General features: G+C 34.0%; 2 protein-coding genes across 2 annotated transcripts in view; one reads left to right on the plus strand and one right to left on the minus strand.

Moving 5' to 3' along the window:
• Window positions 1-2,258: 2,258 nt before the first annotated feature.
• On the plus strand, window positions 2,259-7,758 carry LOC130827170 (zinc finger CCCH domain-containing protein 67). Its single transcript, XM_057692819.1, has 6 exons — window positions 2,259-2,933; window positions 3,022-3,120; window positions 4,820-4,930; window positions 5,091-5,363; window positions 6,232-6,483; window positions 7,310-7,758. The coding sequence occupies exons 1-6, from the start codon at window positions 2,403-2,405 to the stop codon at window positions 7,499-7,501; spliced, it is 1,458 nt and encodes a 485-aa protein (XP_057548802.1). The 5' UTR covers window positions 2,259-2,402; the 3' UTR covers window positions 7,502-7,758.
• A 5,154-nt stretch (window positions 7,759-12,912) lies between these two features.
• The window catches only part of LOC130827139 (callose synthase 10), a 59,866-nt gene continuing 56,359 nt past the window's right edge, over window positions 12,913-16,419 (minus strand). The window contains exons 49-51 of the mRNA XM_057692777.1: window positions 16,301-16,351; window positions 16,045-16,227; window positions 12,913-13,900 (exon numbers count right to left, since the gene is read on the minus strand). Of these exons, the coding sequence (XP_057548760.1) occupies window positions 13,664-13,900; window positions 16,045-16,227; window positions 16,301-16,351 (471 nt within the window). The 3' untranslated portion in view covers window positions 12,913-13,663. The remainder of the gene's footprint in view (window positions 13,901-16,044; window positions 16,228-16,300; window positions 16,352-16,419) is intronic.

Consider the following 16,419-nt stretch of genomic DNA (forward strand, 5'->3'; position numbering starts at 1 on the left):
GTTCTTTCAAGTGCATTTGTGCTTGAACGAGCATACCCCCAAAAATTTAAGAAACAACTTATAGGAGCTACAGACTGATTTTGATCAAGCAATGTGCTCGAACAAGCAATAAGGTCCTAGAATGAGCGACCCTGTGCTTGAACGAGTATCTTAGCTTTGTACTCCAAAACAACATGCTTAAGGTCGTAGGTAATAGTAGGTTATTTTACATGTTTGAATGTTAAAAGAAAACACCTTTTTTAATTGGTATTATTTATGATTAATCAAGTGTTGAAATTGTAGTCGGAAAATCGAAAAATGTTGAATTAATTTTGGCAATTTTTCCATTATATTATTATAGGTTATAAGTTTTCAAAAAGTAATTATTACCCCTATATGGTCTATAAACTTTTAAGGTAATTATGAGGTAGTTAAATATTTTAGAAATATTCTTTATGAGGTAGTTGTTTGAGGTAATTATGGTCTATAAATATTTCCTTTACAGAGTTATCTTATAGACTAAATGAATTTTCATATTTTTAAAGATTTTTGTGAATATAATTGATACATCCTAATGTCATTTTAAGGTAATTATGAGGTAGTTAAATATTTTAGAAATATTCTTTATGTCAAAACTTTTTCTAAAAAATTTATCAATATAATTGACTCTTCATATTGAATTAATCGGAACTCATAAAACCTATTTTCAAATGTAAATAATCTTATTTTTATTTTGCATCTGTACATTCAATTCTTTGTTCTTATTTAAATTACAGTTTTTATTCTCTTATAAAATATTTCTTGCATTATATCAAAATATTTATCGAAGACTCAAGTCCTTTTTAAATGATGAATTCAACCATAAATTAAATAAAAATTTTAATGTTTTTCTAATTAATGATATTCATCTTATTTAGATGAGAGTTGCATTTTGTTAAAGCCTCATGTTTTGATACTTTTCTTACGTGTTGTTTACTCTATTTGAAGAATCAGTGTGACTACAAGATATTGAGATCTTCTAAGTAGATCTAAGATTCCGAGAGATTAATAAGAGATTTTTTAAATTCTATGGGTTACGAGAATCCTAGGGGAGATTATTAATTGAGATATACCTGATTTCATAGTATCAAGGTAAAAAAATTCATTATATTTATTTTGATAAATTTTTTACTTTTTAAATAACTAAAGTAATTATCGTCAATGTTTTGCATTAAAATATAAACGTTGAAATTGCTGAAATACTGATTTTGACAAAAAAAATCAAACTATTAATAATTTTTTTTCAAAAGACATTATAATAAAAAGTAGAAAATAGTAAGCTCTAATATAACATAATATATCGTTTATTTTTTAATTTGCTATGTCACATAACGAATCGTTATAAAAAATTACGTAATGTATCATGTGTATGGATATGGACATATATTTTGATTATTGAAAATTTGAAACATATAAATTTTTAACTAGCTAATATTTAGGAGAAATACTAGTTTGACTCCCCTTTTAAATACATAAAATATTTAAATATTTAACTCAAAACACTACTATCGCCTATATACTTATGACAAGGAATATTTTTATATTTATTATTACAAATAACATTTTGCTTGATATCAATGAAAACAAATAAATTTTGATTTGTTAAATACTTGTGCTTTTACTGTTGGGAGTTTTGACAGAAAAAATTTAATATGATTGTGACATGTGTTATTGAAAATCACGCATTTAATCTATAATATATTTATTATTAATATACGGATAATATATATACACATACATATAAAAAAATTACATCATATATTTAATATATCTCGTTCATAAAAGTCATGATTAAGATTTGAGGAGCATTAAAAGATGGCACACCTTATCCTTAATCCTTATCAAGGAGAACGAGGTGAAAAAACCCCGTTAATTCGAAAAAGACCTATAAAAGAAAACTGAAAATCAAAAAAACACAATCCTGATAAAATTGAGACAAAGTAAAATAAGACATAAGACAAATATTAAAACTAACAAAATAAATCAAAGATTTGTAAATAACAACCATAAATAAATGAGTGACATGTATTATACTTCCTTCGTTCCTATATACTTGCTACATTTGACTTATTACATAATTTAATACGTTATTTTAATTATTTTTATATTGAACTATAAACATCTAAAAATTATAATAAAGCTTAAACGATAAATAGTATCAAAAATCGTAATTAACCGATTATTTTAGAATGGAGTAAGTACTCCATATACCAACTATATAGCGTGTAAGGAGATTGACAAACAGTATTAAACCATTACACTGGTGCTGCTGCTGCTACTACTACTACCAATATCTATACTTGTGTGCACTTTTTCCCTTTTTTTTCAACAAACCACCTCAAAAATTCCCTTTTCTAGGGTTTTGAAATGTTAGAGAAACAACAATGGAGTTAGGGTTACAATCTTCATCTCCTTCTTCGATTACCTGTCCTTTAGGTCTTTCCATTCATCAAAATAATTTGCAAATTACCTCTGTAGAATCTGATTCTCCTTCTTCTCCTTCACTTGATCATGATCATCACCAATCTTCCGAGTCTGTTGGTGGCGAACTAACTTCTCTTTCGATTCACGATACCAAAGTTGAAGCTGACGATAATGGTGAAGGTGATTGCGATCGTCGCTCCGAGGATAGAGAAGATGAAAATAACGAAGAAGAAAAAGGGGAAATAGAGGATGAAAGCAAAAATGAGGAGAGAGAAAACGGAGTTGAGGAAGAAGGTAACGGGGAAATTGAGAATGTGATTAAAAATGAGGAGAGAGAAAAAGATTTGAGTCGTAGGAAAAGTAATAATAATACTAGCAGGTTTCCTTTGAGACCCGATGCTGAAGATTGTTCCTTTTTTGTCCGTAATGGGACTTGCAAATTTGGAATGAATTGCAAGTTTAATCACCCTTCCAATCATAGGAAATATCAGGTTTAAAACATCAAATTTGATTTTGATTTTTTAGCTTTAGGGTTTGTTTGTGGGAATATATTAATCTTTGTTTTCACCATTGTTATAGGGTGTTAAGGTGAAGGTGAAGGAAGAATCTGCTGAATCTGCTTCACAGAAGGTGAAGGAAAACGATGAATCTTTGCAAAAAGAACAGATTGATTGCAAGGTATAAAATGTCCTTTTTCTTCAGAATGGGAAATTCTTTGTAATAATTGTGTGATAATTTTCTGTGTAATCAGTAATCACTACATTTTTCATGATATTTTGATTTTAAAGGATTTTTAACTATACATCATAACTTGTATCCCATAGTTTGCTGTATGTCCAATATTGGTATTGTGAATACTTGACTATTGGTATTGTTGAGTAAAAAATGATGCTTTTATACAAGTTGTGTTTGAATGTACTTGTGTGTTGCTATAATTCTTAGATGCTCCATGGTCAAGGTACATTCTGTCTGTTGGATTGTTGATACGTGTTTATGAGTAGCTGTTCCTGCAGCCTAAAGGCAGTGCTGAGTTTTTATCATTGTAGAAAATTTGGATGTAATGTGGTGTGAAAGGAAAGATATATGTCTCCACCTATGATCTTATGTATGTTTGGAAGTTCTGAATGATCCGAGTTATTCCTATTATAGATTTTCTGGCATTACCCGGAGGACAATTTCATTGCACCGTGCTGTTTCAAAATTCCCCAACAATTTTTCAACTAGCTAAACCTGTGATTGAAGCAGTGTTACATAATTCGCTGACTAATTTGCTTTTTAAATTCGCGATTCGTTCAAAATGACCCATAAATAGCCTAAAATCGACCATAATTCGCTTTTTTCGATGTAGCAGATTTTGGGAGTAATAATACTTGCAAGTTGCAATTTATTTTAGTATAATGTGAACTCTGAAATTTATGCATCATATCATAGGATAAGAGCAAGTGTGTGATGGATCTGCCCTGGAAGTTAGAAAGTTTCAGCATGATCAAAGAGTTATTTTATCCCTAGTTAGTTTTTTTTTATTCTAATGCATTATTATTTAAAGTTAATATCTTCAATGGTACTTTTAATTTCTAATACGTCTCCATTTAGCCAGATATCTAAATCTACAACTTTATCTGAAAAATTATGCATGTATATCATTATATGATCTGTTTATAACTACAATTCTATGTCTACGACCAAAAAACACCAAAAAATAATGTCCTCTTATATTTTCTTTATTTCGAAATGATCAACATTTGGACAAGTAGGGATCTCATTTTCATCTCAAATATGTCTTTGATTTCTTAAGCAGGATCCTCATCTTTTGGCTTTGACATTTTCATTGCTCTTTAAATAGTATGTCCATTTTTGATGGAGCTGATGTACAATTTTGTAGTTTGAAATTGTATTGTTTGTTTCATGATATATCCATTTTTGATGGAACCAAAGATATATAATTCTTTAGTTTGAAATTGTTATGGACTATTATAGAATGGCTAGCTAAATTATTTCTACTTTTATTTATGTGAAATTTCCAATGTGTTTGGAAGTAAGGTAAGGCTGCATTGTGTATGTCCGACCCACAAGTCCCCCCCTAGGCAGGACCCTCTTGGCATTGGGTACTGACACGTTGTTTTCATCTTATTTTTACTTCACTAATTTTGATTCGTGAAACTGCATGTTATTGCTGGAAATTGAATTTCGTTAATTTATTTTTGTTCATTGTAGTTACTTATTTTTCTTTCTTAATCAATATAGCTGATTTTGTTACTGGTCCGAACTGTTTTCTTGATACAGAATTTTATAAACTAAAGTTGAAGAGAACAGTGCCTCACTACGTTTTGCTGTAAGAGTTAACTGACTCTTTTATTTTTGTCCCCTCTTAATGCAGTACTTTGATCGTCCTGGTGGGTGTAAGTTTGGGAAAGCTTGTAAATTTAATCACAGCAGGAAAACAAATTCCACCTTCACGCTTAATTTTATGGGTTTGCCGATTCGTCCGGTACTGAAAATAAATTTTTATTATCTCGATCTTTGGCTATTAGAATTTTGTTATGGTGATTGATTGTCCTCTTTAATGCTTCAATCACCACGCACTGTCTGCATTTTATTTTTACCTTTTCTATTTCATTTTATGTTTTGTGACGGGATTGTCTTTGCAGGGAGAGAAAGAATGCCCTTTTTACATGCGTAATGGCTCATGCAAGTTTGCAGCTAACTGTAGGTTTAACCATCCTGACCCGACATCTATTGGAGGACCTGATGCCTTGCCCAAATATGGTAATGGAGGATCTGTCTATTCGCCCAATGCCTCACAATCGAATAAGCCATCCTGGTCTCCTCCTCCTGCTTTGAATGAAAGCCCTCCTTATGTATCTATTATATTTCCGCCTACTCAAGGTGTTCCTATGCAGCCAGAATGGAATGCTTACCAGGTAGGCTCTACTAAACATGCCTATTATGTAGAATATAAGTGTTGAAGAATGACAACAAAGTCTTAGTTGACATGACAAAGTACGAATATGACCTGAACCTAAGAAGCACACCAAATACCAAATGTACATGATTATGGACTACACAGCCCGAGATGACCAAACTGAGATGTAATACCTGAAATCCGAACTCAAAGCACCAAATTTGATAGCTCTAGTCGTGGTAAATTGCCTTGTCTTTGATGCTATAAGTAGAGCAAACAAATTATAGGTGTATTCTACTCTATCTTGCTCCATGAGTACTAAACAATATCAGAAGAATGTGATTATTTGATATACCATGTTCGTGCTAATGATGTTTATCTTTGGCGAGGGGTGATGAGAAATTAAAGTTGAGAAGCTGAGAGATTTGCTACCAAATATGGAAGAAAATGAATTAGAAAAGAGAGAGAAAAAAAAAGAATTTTGCTCCTTTCATCCAAGTGTAGTTGCCACTCATGAGTTTCGGATTGGTTTGGTAGGATTGGGAAGGTAATGGAAAGTTGGGTCCACTTACATTCCTAGGGCTGTCTGAGGTGAAGTAGGATAATAGTCAAGGTTGGTTAGGTAGAAACATACTAAAAATGATGAATGAGAAGGTAATGGAAAGTTGGGTCTACTTATATTCCTAGGGTTGTGTGGGGCGAAGTAAGAAAATACATAAGGTTATGTAGAACATACTAAACACGATAATCTAGCAACTAATTTGGGACACCATAAAAGGAATATGTGGCAAACTAAACATGGATGGATGGAGTAGTGTTATTTGAGTTAACTTTCAGATTGTCTTAGCAACAATTATCACATCTTTCGTTTTTGTGCCCCCTTGAAGGCTCAGGTATATCAACCTCAGAGGAGTATGCACCTGCCACCAACGTATACAATGAATAATCAGCTTCCTGAGAGGCCAGAGCAGATGCTGGGTGATGATTTTCCAGAAAGGCCTGGCCAACCTGAATGCAGTTACTTCGTAAAAAATGGGAATTGTAAATACAAATCTGCATGTAAATTCCACCATCCCAAACGTGTGATGGCTGTGTCACCTTCGTGTCATCTCAGTGACTTGGGCTTGCCTCTAAGACCTGTAAGTTAAAATACTTCTGCAACCTTTTCTCTTTTGGGTTTATTGGTTTATGCTTATAGTATTTTTTGTGTACGAAGAACCTGCTATATTTTGCTTGATCAAACTTGATAAGGTAGATATATATTCCTCCATGTAAGGTGCAGATTATTTTGATACATGTCGGGAAGCAGCCTAGTGTTCACCAATGTGATCCCTTTTTAGACCTTCTAGGCACAGTGCAAAAGTGCATTTTTGATCGCGGTCACCGTGACGTCTCAAAACAGCTTTGTGGTCAATGTATGGGCTTTGCAGTTGTCTAAACCTATCTAGGTCCTGGTAATCTTAAAACCTCTACAATAAGGTCATGATATAATGAAGCGCAAGATATTTTTACACTTCTACAATAAGGTCGTGATATAATGAAGACCATGATATTCTTACACTATGCTTGGTGGACCAGTAAGGCTCTAAATTTGGATTGTGTTGGAAGAAAACCAATGAAAATAGCTAATAGCTGTGCACCTGTGATGATTTTAAGTATATAAGTGCTAAAAAAGATTGTCTTTGAAAAAGAACTTTAATTTAATAACGAGTTTATGGAAAAACTGTTTGCCTAACTGAGTATAAGCGATTTTGATGAATCAATTTATTGATATAAATCATAAATGTCTATTTTGTTGGGAGAAAGAATAGATTTCCACTGGACAAAACAAACCGTCTTACCATATTAATCAGTATATGTGAGAAGCTTGGTTTAATGGAACTATACCTGAAAGTTATGATCATTTATTTTATGTTTTGGATATTATATTTTTTTGTTAATTTTCTAATTTTGATTACACTTCAGGGTGAAAATGTTTGCAGTTATTACAGTCGATATGGAATTTGCAAGTATGGACCTGCATGTAAATATGACCATCCAATAAACCATGTTCATTCACCAGATCTGAGTGTCTCAGAGGCAGAGGTAGATCAGACTCCTGTTATAGGTGATTCTAGGGTCAACAACCAAGCTATCGCCATGGCAGCCAGTAGCTAGCGTCTCTAAATCTTCAGTCGGTAGCAAACATTTTTAAAAATGCCATGTAAATTACAAGCTGTAATGACATGTTTCTGGTTAGAGAGATTTTATGAAAACTTTTGCTGTTATCAAGTGCTGGTTGAGCTTGTTCAGAAGGCTGTCTAATTTAATATTTTCTTGATGGCAATCTGTAAATTATTATTCCAGATTATAGTATGTAAAATATTAACCTGAAATTTTCATTTATGGGAACTTTATGTTTAGAGTTTTGACCTTCTGATAGTCTTATCTAGTACAATAATTTCCCAAAGTTGGTATTGAGGATATGTGCACTCCGCGGTATACATCAGATATTTGGTGACGGTTACATTATCACACTTTCAGCAGTTTCATTATCTTTGGTGACGGTTTGGTATATTTGGTGACGGTTACATTATCACACTTTCAGCAGTTTCATTATCTTTGGTGACGGTTTTTTACTAATTCTACGGTTACCATCTTGTATTATATAAATATTGGTTGGAGTTAATGAAAGGACAACACAGATTATTCCCGTATTATAGTTTTCTCATGGTATCGGAGCCACGTTAAACACTAATTTTTTTTTTCTCTCAAGGATTTTTTCAGTAAAATGGTGGACAGTGAAACACCACCACCGCCGCCACCTCAGTTTGATTCCACCTCTTGGATCATTGACACCGGTGCTACACATCATGTTACAGGAGATATTTCTTGGTTGTTCGACACTGAGAGTTTTAATTGTCTTGTTGGATTGCCCAATGGTGACATTGTTAATGCTTCTTTAATTGGCTCTGTTCGCTTGTCGGATAAACTCACTCTCACAGGCGTTTTATTTGTTCCTAATTTGCGTTGCAATTTGCTTTCTATTTCACAGCTTAATGACAATCTTAATTGTACTGTTCAATTTACTCAACACATTTGTGTCATACAGGACCCAACGAAGGAGCTGATTGGGACGGGAACTAGGAGAGACAGATTATACTATTTTAGCAATACGGAATTGGTTCCTCAAGTGGGTGCGATTGAAGCTTCGTCCCTGGATTTATGGCATCGTCGTTTGGGTCATCCTTCCGAGAAAGTAGTAAAGTTGCTTCCTCAACTTCGTAATAATAGAGATGTTTTAGATAAGGGGTGTGAAATATGTATGCGTGCTAAACACTCTAGAGTTCGTTTTCCTTTGAGTACTAATAGAGCTTCTAGAATTTTTGAAAAAGTGCATTGTGATTTGTGGGGGCCGTATAGACATGTTTCTTCTTGTAAGGCTCGTTATTTTCTGACAATTGTTGATGATTATTCTAGAGCAGTTTGGATTTATTTACTTCTTGATAAAATGGAGGTCTTTAAAATGTTTATGATGTTTGTTGCAATGGTTGATCGTCAGTTTAATCAAAAAATTAAAATCGTGCAAAGTGATAATGGTAATGAATTTAATTGTTTGTTTGAGTTTTTCAATGCGACTGGAATAATTTTTCAACATTCTTGTGTGGGTACGCCTCAACAAAATGGGAGAGTGGAACGTAAACACAAACATATTTTATCTGTTGCCCGAGCTTTGAGATTTCAGGCCAAATTACCTATTTACTTTTGGGGGTAGTGTGTCCTTGCCGCTGCTCATTTGATTAATCGCACACCAACTCCACTTTTACACAACAAAACACCATTTGAAATCCTCTTTAACAAACTCCCTTCCTTTGATGCCATACGTACTTTTGGGTGTTTGTGTTTTGCGCATAATCAGCAAACTCATGGCGATAAATTTGCTAGCCGTAGTAGAAAGTGTGTGTTTGTGGGTTATCCTTACGGTATGAAAGGTTGGAGAGTGTATGATCTTGATTCAAAGGTGTTTTTTGTTTCCCGAGATGTGAAGTTTGTTGAGGATGTGTTCCCTTTTGGATCCCCGGAAGATGTCCATATTACTCCTAATACTTTTGATGGACCTATTCCTGTTCATGATGATTTTTTGGAGTTTGAGACTTTAGAAACTTTAGATGCGGACAGTCTGCAGCCAGCTATTTCTCCTTTGCAGCAGCCACATTCGCAGCAGTCAGCTCCATACGCTACAGATTCCCCGAGCGTAGGTAATGGACTACTGCAGGAGCGCGCGTCTTCCTCTCCTTCAGCTGCTGATCAGCAGCCACAGCAGCCAGACAACACTGCTTCATTGTCCCCTGAGCCTACCACTGACTTCTCTTCTCCGGAGCCTTTGGGTCGTGGTTTTCGGGATAAGTATCCCTCGGTTTTGCTCCGTGATTTTGTTGATCCTTCTGGGAAACCATTTGTTACTCATTCCGTCATTGCTCATAATTCGTCTCTTTCAAACTCTCGGTCTAATCATGCTTCTTCAGGTAATCCTTATCCTCTGGCACATTACATACATTGTCATAAGTATTCTGTGAATTATAGGAAGTTTATTACAGCCCTTGTGATTGACAAGGAACCAAAATCTTTTAAAGAGGCTATGAAATCCTTGGATTGGCAAAAATCTATGCAGAATGAAATACAGGCTTTGGAGGACAATGGAACTTGGACTTTAGAACATCTACCCGCGGGTAAGCGTGCGCTTGGTAGCCAGTGGGTCTACAAAACCAAGTTCAAGTCTAATGGCGAAGTTGAACGTTTGAAGTCTCGTTTGGTTGTTTTGGGCAATCATCAGCAGGTCGGAATTGACTATCATGAGACTTTTGCTCCCGTTGCTAAGATGACTACAGTTCGCGCTTTCCTTGCTATTGCGGCTTCTAAGAATTGGGAACTTCATCAAATGGATGTTCACAATGCTTTTCTTCATGGTGATCTTGACGAGGAGATTTACATGAAACTCCCTCCTGGTTTTGAGAGTTCTGATCCGTCCTTGGTGTGTCGTCTTCGCAAGTCTTTGTATGGTTTGAAACAAGCCCCTCGTTGTTGGTTTGCTAAGTTGGTCTCTGCTTTGAAAGGGTATGGTTTCTTACAATCTTACTCTGATTACTCTCTTTTCACTTATACTAAAGGCACAGTTCAAATAAATGTCTTAGTATATGTTGATGATCTCATTATTTCTGGTAATAATTCCGCTGCCACTGGTGTTTTCAAAGCATATCTTAATGACTGTTTTAAAATGAAAGATCTAGGTTGTTTGAAAGATTTTCTGGGTATTGAAGTTGCTAGAAGTTCACAGGGTTTGTTTCTTTGTCAACGTAAGTATACGTTGGATATTATTTCTGAGGCCGGTTTACTTGGGGCGAAACCTTGTGGCTTTCCTATGGAACAAAACCACAGACTAGGTCTAGCTACAGGAGATCGCCTTTCCGATCCTGCACCTTACAGACGACTTGTGGGTCGTCTGATTTATCTTACAGTAACTCGCCCAGATTTAGCATACTCGGTGCATATTTTGTCTCAGTTTATGCAGGAGCCTCGCATTGATCATTGGGAGGCTGCCATGCGTGTAGTTCGGTATTTGAAAGGTACTCCTGGACAAGGTATTTTGTTGAGTGCAGACAGTGAGCTTTCTTTACAGGGGTGGTGTGACTCTGACTGGGCGGCTTGCCCTCTCACTCGTCGGTCTTTGACAGGTTGGTTTGTGTTTCTTGGGCATTCTCCAATTTCTTGGAAGACCAAGAAACAGCATACGGTTTCTAGATCATCTGCTGAAGCAGAGTACAGGGCTATGGCCGCCATTACTTGTGAGTTGAAATGGTTGAAAGGTTTGTTGTTGAGCTTGGGAGTTCATCATCCCAAAGCTATTCCCCTTTTTTGTGACAGTGAGTCTGCTTTGCATATTGCCAAAAACCCGGTTTTCCATGAGCGTACGAAGCACATTGAGGTTGATTGTCATTTTGTGCGGGATGCTATTTTCGAGGGTTTGATTACAACATCTCATGTTTCTACTTCTTCTCAATTGGCGGACATTTTCACTAAGGCTCTCGGAAAGTTCCAATTTGAGTTACTTATGTCCAAGTTGGGCATTTTTGAACGCCATGCTCCAACTTGAGGGGGGTATTGAGGATATGTGCACTCCGCGGTATACATCAGATATTTGGTGACGGTTACATTATCACACTTTCAGCAGTTTCATTATCTTTGGTGACGGTTTGGTATATTTGGTGACGGTTACATTATCACACTTTCAGCAGTTTCATTATCTTTGGTGACGATTTGGTGACGGTTTTTTACTAATTTTACGGTTACCATCTTGTATTATATAAATATTGGTTGGAGTTAATGAAAGGACAACACAGATTATTCCCGTATTATAGTTTTCTCAGTTGGATACTAATGTTTTGGTATACAATACAGGAAATTTTATGTCTGGCGAATTTGCAATTGTGCAGGACGTCAACAGTTTTCAGTAGGACCCATAAAAGCTGATTCGACCTAATATGATCTGAATCTAACTCAATGATTCAGTTTGAGTTGAGATTTTTGATTCAATTAATTAAATGTATCAATTTGATCTAATTTATTTATTAAATGGGTTTGTTCAAGTTAAAATTTTAAACCTGAACTAAAAGTGCATAACCCAATTAATGTGTTAATTCCAAATTAAATAGTAATTTAATATTATCTTATTTTTCATTGTAAATATAAAATAAACAACTAAATGGATCAAGTGGATTGAAATCAATTCTACTTGATATGTTGCTGATCAAGTTAGGATTGTGATTTTCAAACCAATCAATTAAACGGATTGGTTAAAGTGTTTTGACTTGTTTATATATTATCCAAATCTGAACCTAACCTAATATGTTTGACGGACTTAAAATTTTCAACTATGCCTTGAAGATTTGTAAATAAGAATGAGAAAGGAAAAAATATAATAAATTTAGAGCATAGTCCTCAAAGTTTTAAAATGAAAACCAGCAAAAATCACTCTTTTAGCCAATATATTAATTAAAAAAATATACTCCCAAACATCACCATCGTGTAACTTTTGTCTTTTTATTATGGGCTTTACTCACTTTCTTTTTATTGTATCGTTATTTTTATTTGTTGAATTTTTAATATTGTTCTTAATGATCTTCATAACTCTGTCTCTATAACTTCTCTTTAAAAACGCTTTTAACTAAAATTTAACATTAAAACAATATGGTTGATGAATTGGATCACTTAATTAATTATTACTATTATTAATTATACTAAAAATTCATGCATATTAAAATATCAACTAAATTATTATTATTAACTAAAAACTAAAATTATTAAGTAAATAAATCATGAACGATAATACAAAAAGGAATAAAATTGGGTTAACTCATACTAAAAACTAAAATTTGACACATGTTTACTATTTTTGCTATAACTTTTGATTGAAAAATCACATTAATACAAACTTTGCGACATTAGAAATTAGACCTCTAAAGCTTTTCAACTATATATTATACACCAATTCTAAATTAAAAATGACAACACAATATAAAGGGTGACAAGTGACAACGTATAAGAATTTCAATCATTTACGGACAAGTCCACCTTATCCAAAATTTTCCATTAATCATCTTATTTTCTTTATAGTGAAAGAATTAAATAAAAACAAATTTAATTTAATCATATTTGTTCATTCGTTAATTAATTTAATAAATTTCACATATTACAATTACATTAAAAAAAGAAATAAGTAGATACATTATTTTGAAGTTACTTCATCAGAGGGGCATTATAGAGAAAAATATAAACATCAGCGATTTTGGCCATATTCATAGTTGTTGCCACTAGGGATTGCATTTGAGTTCGTCACAAGAAAGTTAACACCTTAGAAACAATACCAATTGAGCAACTCTTGTTCCAAAAAAAAAATATTCGTATTTAATAGTTAGGTTTTTCATTAATATATCACTTTCTACTAGAAAATAATCATGCAATTCAAATTAGGACCTTAGGAGTATGATTTGATTGATACTGCAAAGATGAATCATGTATTAGAGCTTTGAATGAAACCATAGTACTAACGGTCAAAATCATTAAAGTCTCATAAATATATCTGCATCTAGGCATTTACAAAAACCCCTCTCCAACCAAAAAGGGATGAAACTAGAGACATACCAAGATGCATGAGCTACAAAATATTGGCATCTGCAGAACCAGTAGAAGCAGTGCACTTTCAGATCATCCGAGCACCCGATCATTTCAAAATACATTTTTCTATGTCACAGTTCAGAGACCCGGAAGAGCTTATGACATTCCTCATAACTGAACATTGGCTTTGTTTCCAGCAAGGATCTTTGAGATTTCGAGACCTCGACTGAAGGCTTGGTTGAAGAGAAGCCGAGACTGGAAGGTTGAGACGAATGGAAACCACGACAGGATTGCTACAGGTACAAAGATGATCATACCCATCCCAGCATCATATATTCTAGCAAACTCTCGAATGGAATACCACAAACCGATGCTTCTCACCACCTTCTTCCAAGTGATTGCAAGCTAGAACATACAATATTGAAAGGTAAAAACAGGGCAGGCAGGTGAAAGGTTATACAAACAGGAAAGCAAAGCGACTAACATTCTCCATGCATAATTTGCATTTCATACAAACAGGAAAGCAAAGCGATTAACACACAAAAAGAGTAAAGGCATTTGCATTCAGAAAGGATGATCCTTGTTTGTCAACGGTACTAAACTGTTAGAATAATACCGATTCACAGTTTGTGCTAGGCAGCTAGCTATCACTGTACAGGAATATGCATAACCCTAAAAAGTCTGGTAAGTCGTAACGGAAGGGTCATTCTATATAGTAGTATATGGCTACTTACATTTCTATTTGATGAACCAAACAAAGCTAACCCATTTAACTTTACACACTTGACAATACATCATTCATATCCTTAGCATCTCTGATTGTGTATAATTAATTAAAAAAATTTCAAAAAGTTAATATTAATAAAACTTACATTAAAATGAATCAAATAAAATCTCATTTGACTATGTACCTATAGATTAACAATAATATTCAACTTAAAAGTGACAGATTAATGGTCCAAAAAACAAAAGAGACTCATAGGCGAAAGAGTATTACCTGTATTTTGGATTCAGGAATTACTATTTATATTTGGGAAAATTGTCAGAAATTACCTTATAAATTTTTTTTTCCTGAGTATCTAACAAAAAAGGTTTTGCTAAAAAGTACCTAACAAAATTTTTTCTTTTCCAAAGAATACCAAGTAACGTTTTCCTTCAGTTGACCATCAAGTATAAGATTGACTGGTCACATGAAGTTCACGTGAATACTTAATAACTCTCTATTTCCTCACTCATCTTCAATTTCCTTTCCAGTTCAATTTTCTCAATCATCTTTTTCCTCTACGTTGACTTCACAATCGAAAATTCTACCATTAAAATCGAAAATTCTCACAAGTGACAAGCTTTCAGAAGCCATGGTGATGCTGGGTCTCAAGGCAACACAAAGAAGAAAAAGGCCATCATCTCAACTCCTCCAATTCCTCAACCCACAAAAATTTTTCCCACAAAATCCAAAACACCACAAATGCATCTTTTCTTACTGAAATCAATCAAAAAAGAACAAACAAAAATGGGGAAAGATTTGAGTGATGAACAAGTAAGTTCATTGAGAGAAGCATTTATGCAGCTGAGAGAAGGATTTAAACATAATACGAAAAGTAATGTAATTAGGCATTGAAAATGAACTTTTTTGCATATTTTGAATCAATTCCCAGCATTTGTCAAACTCAAAAAACTTACCCAGTATATCAATCAAGGAATTGTAATTTTTCGGTTGTGCTGAAACCCACAATTAGTTTCGACCCAGTTGAAAAAATCAAGTGCTTTATTATAATCATTGTTGTAAGATGAGTGTTTTGAACATACAGTGATGAAATATAGACATTTGGTAGGAGATGGGTTAGAAAAAGGTTGTTCAAAGATGGAAAATGTTGGGTTTGCGAAAATTTGATGAAAAGAGGAATTTGATAAGATTGTAGGGGATGGAACGAACTAAGGGTGTTGCATAGTGTTCGAATTACGAGAATGAATTGCAGAGAAGACGAGTCTTTCCATTATTTTATCAAGTAATCAGAGACTGAGCTGAGAAACAGTGAAGTTGTTCTAGTCTAGGTTAACCTAACTTCTAATGCCGAAGAAGATGAGTGAGGAAATTTTCGATCTTTTAGCAACTGGGTATTTCTTAATTTGATGAACATTAACAAAATTGATTGAATCAAGAATTTTTTATTTGGAGTAAGAAGTAGAGGAAGAACATGAGTGAGGAAATTGAATTGGAAAGAAATTGAAGATGAGGAAGAAGACTTTTCGATTTTGACCAATCAACCCTTATATTTGACGGTCAACTGAAGGAAAACGTTCCTTGGTACTCTTTGGATTACAAAAAATATTCTTTTATTAGGTAGTCTTTACAAAAGAAATTTTTTATTAGGTATTTTTTGACAATTTTTCCTTTTAAGTATGAGATTTCGATTAGTAATAACTCGGAAAAAAAAATTCCGAGATTTTCTAAGAGCTGGAAGTCACTTTCTAGTTTCATATCGATTAAACAAAATGCAAATTTTTACTTTGACTAAAAGAGGTAGCATTATTTTCAGGTAGATACTTACACATAATATACCCCATCCGGTTGCAATGAAAGCAAGGACACAGGCTAGCACGTCTGGAATAGTGAGATCGGTGAGCATGATAACAAGAGTGATGGCAGCCACAAGTCCCAAAGCAGTGACTCCCTGGAAAAAACGCATCCACAGCTGGAATCCAGCATACTTTTTGGGACTAAAACTGAATATCTGCAGAACGTCAAAACTTCATTAGCTTTGCTTAAAAAAAAGAAATTTTTTCTATTTGAACATGAAATCAAACCTTAAATATGATTACGATGACTGATAGAACAATCCAGGAGAAGCCATATATCTGGGAACATAGCAGCAATGGTCAGGACAATAAATTTCGTCAGCAGTAGGTGTTAAATTCCATTTCCA

The sequence above is a fragment of the Amaranthus tricolor genome, chromosome 11 (genome assembly GCF_026212465.1).
Source record: "Amaranthus tricolor cultivar Red isolate AtriRed21 chromosome 11, ASM2621246v1, whole genome shotgun sequence".
Lineage (NCBI taxonomy): Eukaryota > Viridiplantae > Streptophyta > Magnoliopsida > Caryophyllales > Amaranthaceae > Amaranthus > Amaranthus tricolor.

What these genes read in the sequence shown, in the direction of transcription:
- LOC130827170 (XM_057692819.1), top strand. Translation starts at nt 2,403, where the DNA reads ATGGAGTTAGGGTTACAATCTTCATCTCCTTCTTCGATTACCTGTCCT. An exon ending in CCAATCATAGGAAATATCAG is followed by an intron (nt 2,934 to 3,021) that starts GTTTAAAACATC and finishes CCATTGTTATAG; the next exon opens with GGTGTTAAGGTGAAGGTGAA. An exon ending in TGGGTTTGCCGATTCGTCCG is followed by an intron (nt 4,931 to 5,090) that starts GTACTGAAAATA and finishes TTGTCTTTGCAG; the next exon opens with GGAGAGAAAGAATGCCCTTT.